The following is a 12721-nucleotide window of genomic DNA, read 5'->3' as shown; positions in this document are numbered from 1 at the left end:
CGGCTCAGAAGTAGGTGCAGACTCCGCTTAACAGGTGATTGAAATCTGTTTAACTTGGATTGGAATGCAACTCAATTCCCTAAGCTCCACCCCACCTGCGCTGTGTATCTGGCCCATAGGGCTTGGCTGTGTGCTGTCAAATATTTACTTAAATGTCAGTAAGGTGCAGCAGGATGAAGCCCGGATCTTGAGGCTTCTCTGTGTTGTTGTTTTTTTGCAGCTTGAAAAATCATAATGGAGAGATGAATGAAAACACTTTATGAAACATGGCTTTACACACGCTGCACAAATACATCTGCCTCTTTGGACTCATTGTACAGGTAGGAGCACCTTTTCCCCCCTCGTGATCTGTGACACACTGGATTCCTTAACTACCTTCTGCCCCAAACAGAATGTTTGGACCTCAGACCAGGTGACGCTGCTGAATCCTCCGGAGGAGCCCGTGCCGGATCATCTTCTGGACATACTCTACTCCTGTGATGGACCTGCCACGGTGCAGCTGGACTGCGTTGTGTCTTTCGAAACCGACACCACTTCAACGATCCTACTGAGACGGTGGAGCTGCGTGCCCGGTCACCGGAAAGTGAAGACTGTGGCGCTGAACTTTCCTGACTGGTTGGTGTATCGAGCCGATGGGATCGTTCCAGACTCCCAGCGGGTGCTGAGTTGCGTGCTTCTGGCCTCGGTCAGATACGGTGGGCTCGATGACACCGAGGAGTCTCTGGCCGCTCAGGATGCGGCAACTTTGCAGCCTAAAGATTTTTTTGGTCGACCTGTCAAACGGCATCGACTGTGCGTTCCTTGGAGTACAGAGATGCTGCAAACCACCAAAGCTCTTTCAAAGAAGCAATGTCCCATGGAGCGAGGTAAGGTTTAAGGAGTGAGCTTAGAACTGCAGTAAACTATGTTTAAAAGAATTCGGCCTTGAAACATGTCTTCTGTAGGAATGTGATAATCAGAGAACAACGTCCTCACATATACGGATTAATCCTTTTGGTAACAGGTATGTCATAGTGAACTGGTCTGGAGAGGATGATTGTGTTTTTAGGTGGTTGTGGTCTCTTGTTTCTTGATTGTTGTCATTCAGAAACGGTGCACCTCCTGTCTTCCGTGTTTGGCTCGACTGGGGAAACCTTTGGCATCACGAAGACACTGGAACCTTACGGCTCTGAGTTTCTCGAGCATCTGCGCGTCGAAGCCATCTTCTCTCCGTGGTAGGACGACGGCGGTGACGTCACGCACAGCCTCGCTTTCTATTCCGCCAATGCGCACGCTGTTTGGGGACAGTTAACCGAGGGCGCTTTGTGTCCTGTTGGCCAGGTGTATGTTCTCCGTGTGGATATTTGTCACCAGACACTGTCAGGAGGACCTGTGTGGTTTGCTCTACCACGTGGACTCCCACAATAACTATGTCACACCAACACTGTTCCTCCAAAAATCAGGTAAAACCCTCCCCTCCCCCTCTCGGATTGTCTCGTCATGCAACTTTACACATTTTCATTTTCTGGACTGACCTTCGTCCTTGCCCCCCCCCACACACACTCACGCCCACACGCACGCGTGCAGGCAAGCTCCACATCCAGATGGATGGAGAGTCTCATGGATCCTCTGCCTTCGCTCCTACGTTCAAGGTGCCTTTGCGTGAGTGGTGCCAAATCGGCGTGGTGCTGCGCGGCACGATGGTGAGTGGTCCCTTGCTGACCGAAGGTGTGTCCTCCCGGCGTGTAATAATGACACGTAAAGTGGTCGCTGTCCCTTGCTTGTGGGTCCTCAGGTGACCGTCTCCGTGGTGTGCCTGAATAAGGAGCAGAGGACGGCTTATTCAGTAGTACACATGTAAGTGGACCTCATGCGTGACCAGGTGCGTGGTCAACAACCGAAACGAAAGACGGTCTGCGCTGTGTCTCACAGGTTGTCGCACACCGCCGTGCTGGACGACACAGAGGGATATTTTGGGATTGGCGGAGGGAAATACATAAGAGGTGTGGCGGGTTATTTTGGCCCGGTGATCTACCACCGCAACCGTGTACCACCTCACAGCGTGGTAATGTAATTAGTAAATGCAACTCATTGTCTCTGTTGACCACTCTCTACAGTGGAGTCTCATCATTTTCCTCTGATCCAGGCTGAAGTTGCTGTTCCAGATGTTATCAGGACTTTGAACCTTACAGGCTGGTTGGATGCCTGTGAAGAATTCCTCCTGGAGATGGATGTTAAAATCAGTGGCTATTTTCTCAAGGCCCAACAGGAGACAGAGTCCGGTAGGAGGTTTTTTAACGTCCACTAGATGGCGCCGACGTTCCGGTGTCTGAAACGATGTCTGCAGATCCTCTGTGTCTATGTGTCCACAAACTGTCAATTGTGTGTTGCTTTTCAGAGACGTGTTTTGATGGTCTCCATGAGCGGATGGTGAAGTACAGACAGCCATCACAGTCACAGTGTGAGCTGTGGGAGGCAACTGTCCCTCGTAGAAGACAAGCTGCAAAATTAGCCAAGTTTTTGGTTTTCAAACATGGTGAGAGACAAACCCTTCAGCCAGCAGAGATTCACTCGAGAGCGTGGATCTGGTGCTGTGATGTGATATCGTTTGCAGTATTGTATAATACAGGAAACCGTATTGACGATTGAACCCATACGACCTGTGGGTTTGATGGAGGTTTGGCTGCACGGCAGAGTTCGCGGTGCCTCCTGTGGTGCCGGGCTAACAGTATTATATGCTTATTATTCACAGATGATTTCATCTCTCATTTCACACAAACCAATGAAATCCCTTCAATTCCTGACTTGCAGGAAAAAGACGAGCTAGCCTGCCCGCGGTGGGCAGAGCCCTGTACTCCTTATCGCTCCGTAAGCTGAGCAGAGCCAGCAACGCTCGAGCGGTGCGCCGAATCCTGCCGCTGCTGCTCCAAGCTGGCTGCTTAGCTGATAACCAAGCTCTGCACATGTCCTCAGTGCTCTACAGTGCTGGCCTGGGAGTCCAGGAGCAGCCCAATAAGGTGTGTGTGTGTGTGTGTGTGTGTGTGCTTCAGTGTCAGCTGTAGTAGAACTCTGGCCTAAGGTGAAAAAAATCCTCTCTCATGCCCTTGTGTTTGGTGCAGGCCTGGCTCCTGGCCCTGCTGGCAGCCCAGAAAGATGAGCGATTAGCACTCCTGCGTCTCGGGCACCTGCACCGGCTGGGTGTCGATGGCCTCCCCGCAGACCCGGACCTTGCCTATGCCTACTATGCCAACATCGCTCAACAGACAACTCTGGACCGCAACGATCCCACACCGGAGCAGGTGACGTATATGTGTTTGTACCTGGATGCTTGGCTGTGCTCGTTTTGCAGGTCTTGTTACTGTATGTTATACCTTGACTGAAGTCATATGAGCTGTTATGTGATATGGACTCAAGATTTATCTTTAGCAATGCACAGAGCTGCTATGTTTCAGGGAGGAAGGGCACAAAATGAAAGAAAACCATTTCCATATTTGTATGTGTGGTGTTCCTCCTCTTCATTTTTAGACTTTTGTGGAGGCGGTTTACCTAAACAACGACAAGGTGTTGACTCTCCAGACTAATGAAGACCACCATCTCTTCCAATGGCTGAAACTGGAAGCACGCAGGGGAGCCGCTGAAGCCGAGGTCAACCTTTTTTTCTTTTTTTACACATGCATAGAAAGTCTGAAAGAAGTGTGATAGCGTGATAATAAAGTACAAAAGGTTGGCGTCAAATGTAGGGTCTGTGTTCATGTGTTTTAAAATAAAGTGACCACAGACACTTGGACAAGGTGAGAATATTTTATCTACATTTTTTGTAATAATTTGGCAACTGTTTTCCAGCAAGCTGTGGCCCGCATGCTGTTCTGGGGTCAGCAGGGAGTGTCTCCAGACATCCAGAAGGCTGTGAGACACTACGAAAGGGGAGCGGTCCAGTGGAAGGACCCAGCGTCCATGTACGACTATGGCATAGTCCTACTGCAGGTGAGAGCTACACCTGATGTACACCTTATTTAGTGTCATTATTTAGTTTAAAACTCATTTTTATGAAATGCCTTGCAGGGGCATGGGGTTGAAAAGGACATTCCAAAAGCTCTCACCTTTCTGAAGAAAGCCATGGACCAGGTTTTGTATGATTAAATGTTAATTCCATTCTTATTACACTTTAAAAATCCATTCAAAGTGTCCCTAACTTATTACAATGTTCTTGCCCACAGGGCTTTGTTCCTGCAATGAACGCCCTGGCCTGGTACTATGAGCAATTTGAACAGGACTACGTGCAGGCGGTGCAGCTGTGGCGGCAGGCGGATCTCCTGCAGTCGCCAGAAGCCGCTTTCAATCTCGGTGTCATGTACTCTGGGGGCTTGTATCCGGGAAAGGCTGCTGACCAGGTCAGCCCCGAGTACGAATGCTTTGCATGTTCGTCTACGAGCGTGCGTACACACTACAAGGCAGATATGAGGGGGTTAATCCACAGTCTTCCCTGCAGTGCATGGCCTATCGGTACTACCTGAAGTCTGCGGAGAGAGGCCACATCAGGGGAGCTATTCATCTCGCCGCCATCTGGACCACGGGGCTACCTGGATGCGTCAACAGACGTCCATCGGACGCACTTTTGTTAGCCCCCGACCCACTTATTTACTTATTTGACCTGCACAAACATGATTTGTCCCGAAAGTGTGCCTTGACTGTGTCTTTTCGACTGACTGCAGGTGGTTACAGTGGGCAGCGGAGCACAACGGATACCTGGGCAGCGTCTTGCGGAAGGCTTTGGATTCATATCTCAAGAGTGACATGTAATCTTTTTCTCTATTCACACCTTCCACGATACGGGTTTGACACACTTGATTTTGGTCATCTTATTAACGCTCCACCAATTCAACAGGTTCAGCTCGCTGTTATATTACATGGTGGCTGCTGAGTCGGGTTACTCACCCGCGCAATTCAATGCAGCATATCTATGTGAACAAAATACGGTGAGTTACTTTTATAATCTAGAGTCTTATGGTTTCAATTTATTCTTGTCATTAAAAAAAAAAAAAAAAAAAACACTTTTTTGTTTTTTTCGGGATGTCCCTAGTTACATTTTCTGGATCCTTCTTTTGCATCAAACTGTATGTGGAGATATTACAACCTTACACTCCAAAGTCCAAATCCAGACACTTATGGTATGTTGCCGTAATTTTGGACTTCCGTTTCTGCAAAATGTACGGAAACATTCATAATTAAAAGGTTTTTCTCCTGCAGCCTTGATTAGAATGGGTGACCTGTTGTATGAAGGGCGAAGTGACGGGCAGAAGGAGTTGTCTTCTGCAGCGTCGATGTACACTCGGGCAGCAGTGAGGAACGAGCCACAGGTCTGATCCTGTTAAATTGATTTTCTGACAGTGTGTGTACATATTTCTTCCATGTTTTTTTCTGATTCACAACTGAGCGTGTGTGTTTGAGCCGTACTGTTCTTCCACAGGGATGGTACAACCTTGGCCTCCTTGCCGAGGAGGGTTACAGGCTGCCGCTGTCGATATTGATTGACCTCGGCCTTTCAGAGCTGTACCTGGCAGACAACAGTTTGCTCCTAAGCACTTTGTACAAAAGGTGTGTTTGAATTGTTTGTGTTTTTAGACCAGATATGTGGGTACAGTTTTCCTTTTGTAAGGTAAATATGGAGGAAACATGATTCAATATGCTCTTCCTAAAGATGCAGAGACTCAGAGGATACAGATTCCTACTTGCCTTGCAGCCTCGCCCTCTTCAATGTGTATCTTCAATCGTTCAAAAAGGATTACGGTGCTGCTATTAAGGTTAGTGGGATATCCTCAATACTTATTTTAAAGACTTGTCTTTACTCTATGGTCTTGGGTGTTTGCACATGCCGTTAGGTTGGAATGAAACGTCCAATATAAATATCTCTTTCTGACCATTGTTATCATTGCATTGCATTATCATTTCAGCTGTCGGATAATGTTTGTTTAAAGCCAAAACCTGTGTAAATGTACACACTGGCCAAATTACAGCAGCATTGTTTTGATGTAAAATTTGATTTGTCATTTCCCACAGTTCTCCACTGCTGTCGCTGTGGTTGCAGGCCCGACAATAGTCTTGATCATCATCGGTGTGCTTAGGAGACACTTTCTTTCTCACAACTGAAAGATTCGTAATAGGTCAATGCAACAAATTCAGGGGCAACACAAAGTAATCTTGTACAGCAACAATATTGAAACATGTTTTGTTCGTTTATATTTGTTAACCATGAGCTCAAATAAAGAATACATGTGAATGTCTAATGTTTAACACACATGGATTTTTGATAAAAGACTCCTTGGTTGAGAAATAAAGTCTTAGAGTACCACCTCTATTGCAGTTTGTTTGCAATTTTTTTACGAAAGAGGATTTAAGGTCGTCAGAAATCAGATGTCTGGTCTTTGCTGAACACTTTTTGTATTGTTTCCTATGTGTTTACACGCATAATAAATATATTGTTGCAGAAAACCCCTGTCTTTTATTATGTCTAATTTGCATACAACACACTGCTGATCATTAACTATGGCAAACAAGTAGGCCAGTTATTTTCTAGCAGCTCCTCCCACACAACCACAATCAAGCAGGCAATTACGCACACTGCTCATGAGACCAAATCCATTCAACACGTAACATCTCATCAACATACACAGACATGTTTACTTGCTCTCCCTCCATTTGTGGCAATTATTCACAATTTGTGTTGCTCATTATTAGGAGGATTGGATAAAAAGCTTCAGCTTTAAAAAAATTGACATCAGAATTTAACTGAATACGGACTGATTTTTATTCAACTGTTGTTTGCATACATTTCAACGGCTCCAATCATTCCATCACATAAAAGTAAGAGTTGAAGAAAATTTTGGAAACTCAATGTTCTTTACAAGTGTACGAAAACTTTTAACCACAACTTTATATACATCAATCATTGTCTGTAAAGACTAACTGATTTTATAATACCTCAAATATTAATACTAAAACATTCAAATGTACAACTTTTTTTGAGAAAAACTCTTTTTTGTTCAGAGAAATAATTTCTTTCAGCATAAGAGTAGTTAGGTATATCCTGAACACACGTCAATCTGTTATTGTTTGGAATTATTGAGAAAACAGCTTTCACAGGAATTCAACCCTACTTTTACTTTGAAAAAAAAACGTAATTTTATACAGTAAAAACATTTCATTTTTTGTAATCAGACAGTTTCTTAACACATGTGTGTTAGTCATTGTCAATAAATAGCTTCCATCCCGGTTCCATGTTTAACGGCCTGCTGAGTTCACCGCAGTGCTCGTGGATGGGAAATGACTAATGACGTCAGTATTTTTACACTCGTGGCCCACGCCTTGCGCAGGACCGACCCAATTAACGCGCCAGGTAGCAGTTTCTTCATTAATAAACCTTCGGCTTTAGTGTGAACTCCTTGACAAGGAGGTGAAGAAAAGGTAAGAGGGCAGCTTACTTACCCGACTCGCACATTAGCGTAATGGGTTTGGAAACCGCGCAGGTGTAGCTAACGTTAGCTAATGTCGTGCCGGTGTGGAGGGCCTTGAAGCTGGTCCTTCTGAATAAGCCACATGGTATTAACTTTGTTCGTTTTTCCCCTATATTCTCTATATCTTAAACCCTTTATGTAGTTTCTATGACAGACTAAGCTCCCACTGGATTCAACTTCACGAGGGAGAGAATGGTGGTGGAAAATTAACTTTGCCTGGTTTCGCAGCAGTGTGTTAGATTGCTGTTAAATTCAATTTGTCATTCCCTCACACATCAATCATTTCTCTTCTGTTCTCAGCGTGGCTTTTTTCTTTGCCATCTAGATCCAGAGGCCTTTTCTAAATTCATTTTTTTTTTACAAATGACTGATCCTGTAACTACTAATGTTCTGAGAAGAAATACGTCACCGTTATACCATGATGTTTCTTTTGCTAGATTAATAGTCATGTGTTAATAATGGATATTGACCGAATGAAGGTAAATTGAACCTAACTGTGAGCAGCATCATCACGTTTAATCCAGGGTTACAGATACAGTGACTACTACAATAACTGGTGTCAAAATGTTGGCACCTGGTGTGAGTTCTTTTCTTTTTAAGGAGAGGTTCCGTTAATTCCAAGGTGACGTTGGCATTATGATTGTACCTTCGTGGCAGCAGGGTGTGTTGTCAGCGGGGAGAGTGTCCTTCAGCGGCACAATTGGGCTCATACCCCGTCGTCAGCATATGCTTTCGTGGAAGTTGCGAAATTCTTCCAACCTCGAGGGTATCAAGCTGTCTTCTTCTCCGCTCCGATGTTCCTGTCGTCAAGGCCAGTGTCGTGGCTGCGGAGGCTCGTTGCCATCGTATAAAGCACTCATTGATGAGGACTTCAAACTCTACAGTGATTCATTTGCATTGGACACGGCCAGAGTTTATTCAAAAGTTGTTCAGTTACTCATCGATTTCCAACACTTACTGACCTTATTTTAGACATTTTCAACAAATTATTTGTCGGTATATATCAGCTTGACTCAGCCTTGCTGTAGACACCCCCCCCCCCCCATCATTGTGAATTCCACAATGAATACTTTGCTGTGAGATAAAGTCCCTCATAGATTGGGATTTAAGTGCACAGGGTTGTGATGTGGTGCTCCAAAGCTGAGATGCGGACAAGGAAACGGCAGCACTGTGAAATGAAAATATTATATCAACTCTCATTGGCTTTTAAGAATGCAGCTTCTGACTCTTGTTTTCCATTTTTTTCCTTCCTCCCCCCCCCGTTTCCTCCTCATTTCCCCTCCCTCTGTCTTTGCAGATGGGCTGTTTGGCCACGGAAAGGGGAGAGAGCTGTGCCAGTTGTGAGTGTGCAGCAAAGGCAACGAGAAGGCGGTCAGTCAGGCAGGCAGCAGTGGGAGCGGGACTGGTTGGTGGAATCCATTGCAGAACCGCAACACAGAGGTGCGGATACAGTACAGGTACCACGTGTGTGTGTGTGTGTGTGTGTCTTTCTGCAGGGCAGGTGTGTAAAGTGGTCAACTGAAGGACTATATAATGAGTCCCTGTGAGACGTTATTAAAGGAGTGCGAGCCTTTCACTGCAGCGTTGGGGACTTTTTAGGCTATTTTAGGCTTTCCTTTTCTGAGACTTAATATGTGACGCGAAAGTTATTTAAGACAAATGATAGTGTAAAGGCAATGTGTTTCAGAGCTCTATTCATTGTTCAAAGTAAAAACGTTATGTGCCTGTAATCTTTTGAAAATCTACAGGTAAATGGTTAAAAGATATGTAAAATATTCAGCTGTGAGTTTGTTTGACTTTTAGATGATATAAATTTCTGCTGAGGAGGATTTGTTTATTTGACATTATGTTCAGCAGATGATGAATCCATGATTCAAACAGTGTACTCTCAATAAAAGTAATTGTGTAGATGTACGGCTTTACCACCCATCATGTGGGGAGGACGCTGTTTATTTTTTCAGTAGCAGGTAACATTTGGCATCCGACACACTGACTTAGTTTTTCAACCAACGTAGTTTGAAGACATTTGATATATTTCTCTATAGTATACTTTCATTATTTTTGTTTCTTTTGTGTTAGGCCCACGAATGGGGCCGTTCCTCCTCCTGCCTTTGAAGCCCTGATGGGTGGCCGATGATGGGGGGGGCCAATGAACACCGAGAACTCAAGCAAGTATAACTTTTGTTCTATCACCCACAACCTCAATCCGAAAGTTTTTTATGTTTATACTGTAGTCTGATAGTTGTCTCATATCGATTTGAGGTTTCAATACCATTGCACGTTTAATACCCTTGCATTTAGTGTTATTGACCCCCCCGTAAGCCTGTTGAGAAATGTCCGGGTGAATGATGGCACCACTCAGGATGGAGCTTTTGACTCACACATTTTAGGTCTTTTGTTTACAAATCTTAACGCTCAATTTGGAGCTCAAGTTGAGTAGTTAGTCCAAATTTATTCTTCGTGTAATTGGTTTTAGATTTTTGGCAAACTCCCCTCACTCATTGGCCAAGTGACAAGTGTGTTAGTGAGCGCATGCCACATGAAAATGCTGGTGCACAGTCTTTCTTAATTGCACTTCATTTACTTTGTGTTGTACCAAATAATATTTTAAATGACATGGCCATGGACAACCCATTTTCTTCTTAAATGCACAATTACTTGTTGGGTCGTTAGTGAATGCTATTTGTCTTAATGGCTCTGGTACTTTGACCAGGGAGTAGGTAGAGCTAAACATCTGTGAATTTAACATCTGCCAGGTGATTTTTCTTTCCTGACGAGCCTCATGATTCCAGTCCCATATTTTATTATTGGTCACACAACACGTTTTTATGATATATATTTTTTTCAACCACATCATACAATGTGTGGGTAAAGTGGAAATGTTTTGGTGTGTATTTTGATGGCTCATTCCTCAATGTATAAATGTTATTTTACCCCCAGTATTTTCCAATGGTGCCATGGACACAAGGAGCCGGAGCAGTAAAGGGTTCAGAGCGCTACCAGGGGGTCTGCCTTCGTTTACCCTCCAGCTCCTTCTCATCATCGGTGGACGCTCACTGGATGCCCAGGGTCAAGGTAGGAATCCTTTCTTCTCGGCCTGTTAGCAAGACAGAGAACATCCAAAGGAGACTCTTGGTACCACTAGAGAAATACTAGTTCTTTGTACTCCCACATTTTCGATTTTTCAATTAGAGGTGTTGGCCGCTGAGGGAACTACAGCACAACAAGATTATTTAACATCTGGGATTGAACAAAATAGTTTATAAATAATGGCACACACATGTTTAATGTGCAAGGATAGAGTGTAGTAGGTACACATTAGCTACACAGTAAGCTATCACTATAGATTTAATCCTAATATGCTACGAAGACAAGGCCACTATGCCCTCTGCTGTCAGAGCACTCCACTGGCTTCCATTCCTCCCTGTGACTGGCTTTATTTATAGCATGGCAGGAACTGCAACACTAACAAGTGACATGTGCTCAAAATATCCACACATATTCACACAGGCAGCACGCACCAGTGCCAACTTTCAGGGGGGGTAAGGGGCACTAACAAGGTTAATGCACGAGAATTGGGAGCAGTGTATTCGGCTCTTATAAAATGAGCCCTGAATAATGGGTGTCAGCTGTGGCATATGCCCGAGCAAAACGTGTGGGTGGACAGAAGAGGACAAGTGGCAGACCAGGAAAAGTGAAGCGCCATCCTTCAGAGCAAATGTCAGACATTTACTTTTTTTGGTTTTTGGAAACGTGTCTTTACTCCGTTTTCTGCCTTTGTTGTTATTAATGAGTTATGAGACCTACATCCACATGTGCTAAGTTCATTTTACATTTATTAAAGAGATAAATAACGGAGGCCCAAAAACCCTTGACCTTCATCACATTGATGTTTTTGGGTAATCATCTTTTATAAAATGTTTAGGAATCCATGATGTCCGCTGTGTGCAAGGAAATTGCATTACATAACAGTGATAATGTTTATGTGATTATGATTAACAGTCCGACCATCATGTGCCCTTTGTGACTATATGAGGAAACCTTAGACTGATAGGGTAGTCACCGGTCCATCAGCTGAACCGCTGACCCTTAAACTCCTGCGTTCCCACTACCAGCAACACAGCAACATTCTACGAGTCATTTTCAAAGGAATCTGCTGACATGAAGCTACAAACTGACGCGGCATTGAACCGCTAGCCGATCGTAAGGCTTTTGTTTCGCGATGTACAAATGGGCTCAGGACCTTGCTATCAGTATTACAGGTTATGCAGAATGAATAGCGGGGGGTATTTTACCCCTGGCTGCATCTTTTTATATCCTAAGACGGTTTAGCTTCTTTTTTCTACACTGGGGTTTGATGAAAACAAAAGTTTCTTTGTGGCCGACATCTGGTGGTTCGCTTTTCTGCTGAGTATATGCTTTTCTTGTCAGGGTCAACTGTCTGCTACAGAGAGGCAGGGAGTAGCCGGAGTGTTTCCTGTGTTCTCTAAGTCACATTAGTGGTAGACGTAAGAAATACCTTTTTATATTTTGTTGCATCGATGTGAAGCCAATCATTCAATTTTGTCTGTGTAGTCTGTATGACAAAAGCAGTGACTTTGAAGTATTTATCATGAAAAATGTACAGGTGTGGTCATTTAGGATGGGGTGGCCAGTTAAAATTGAACTGCTGAGTAAACACCAGTGAACATCACAGACCATCATAAAACAGACATTGGAGCTAGTAATCAATCTTTTGAGAGATTAAAGGTTGACATTTTTCAAAGTTTTTCCCACAGGGCTTCAAATTCCATCAGCAGAAATCTGCTGCTTTTACAAAGTGTTAAAGTTCAGACTTTACTACGATGGTGGTAAATAGCCTTTGACGACAGTGAGTGATTGCTGCTTCGACAGCGTGTAGCCTTTCGAGAAACAGAGTTAGTAGATTCATGTTTTAATGAGAGTCCTTCTCTGCAACTGCAGGGAATGTACACAAGGGCATTCATCAAAGTCTTGCATGTGTTGATTTTGTCCTCAATCAATCCCTGGTTCCAGCTGCAAGTCAAGGGATGCACACTGATTGTGAACCTGTGTTCAACCTTCTTAGCGCTCGTCTTACAACTCTCACACATCGGCTTATGGTCAATTCTTTGAAGTCGCTCAATGTGAATGATACTGGACCTGCCCGGGTACAGCTACAGCACTGCATGCACCTCAGCGCTGTGGTTATGTGCCAAAAGACAACTCTGCCT

General features: G+C 44.3%; 1 protein-coding gene and 1 long non-coding RNA gene across 2 annotated transcripts; both read left to right on the top strand.

Annotated features, from left to right (window-relative positions):
• Positions 1 to 174: 174 nt before the first annotated feature.
• si:dkey-24p1.6 (protein sel-1 homolog 3) lies at positions 175 to 6334 on the top strand. Its single transcript, XM_037458559.2, has 23 exons — positions 175 to 320; positions 392 to 866; positions 1088 to 1214; positions 1321 to 1442; positions 1567 to 1682; positions 1775 to 1836; positions 1912 to 2044; positions 2126 to 2261; positions 2378 to 2515; positions 2791 to 2996; positions 3099 to 3278; positions 3505 to 3624; positions 3823 to 3963; positions 4042 to 4104; positions 4197 to 4370; positions 4469 to 4596; positions 4692 to 4775; positions 4865 to 4955; positions 5060 to 5147; positions 5227 to 5336; positions 5447 to 5574; positions 5678 to 5780; positions 6037 to 6334. Exons 1-23 carry the CDS (start codon positions 267 to 269, stop codon positions 6124 to 6126), a joined length of 3069 nt encoding a protein of 1022 aa, XP_037314456.2. The 5' UTR covers positions 175 to 266; the 3' UTR covers positions 6127 to 6334.
• Positions 6335 to 7275: 941 nt separating this feature from the next.
• Positions 7276 to 9658, top strand: LOC119219275 (uncharacterized). Its single transcript, XR_005120479.2, has 3 exons — positions 7276 to 7440; positions 8788 to 8947; positions 9570 to 9658. It is a non-coding gene; the product is annotated as an uncharacterized LOC119219275 (long non-coding RNA).
• Positions 9659 to 12721: the final 3063 nt, after the last annotated feature.

This window comes from Pungitius pungitius, chromosome 3 (assembly GCF_949316345.1).
Source record: "Pungitius pungitius chromosome 3, fPunPun2.1, whole genome shotgun sequence".
Classification (NCBI taxonomy): Eukaryota; Metazoa; Chordata; class Actinopteri; order Perciformes; family Gasterosteidae; genus Pungitius; species Pungitius pungitius.
The sequence above is the reverse complement of the archived record's forward strand: the minus strand, read 5'-3'. Positions and strand labels throughout refer to the sequence as shown.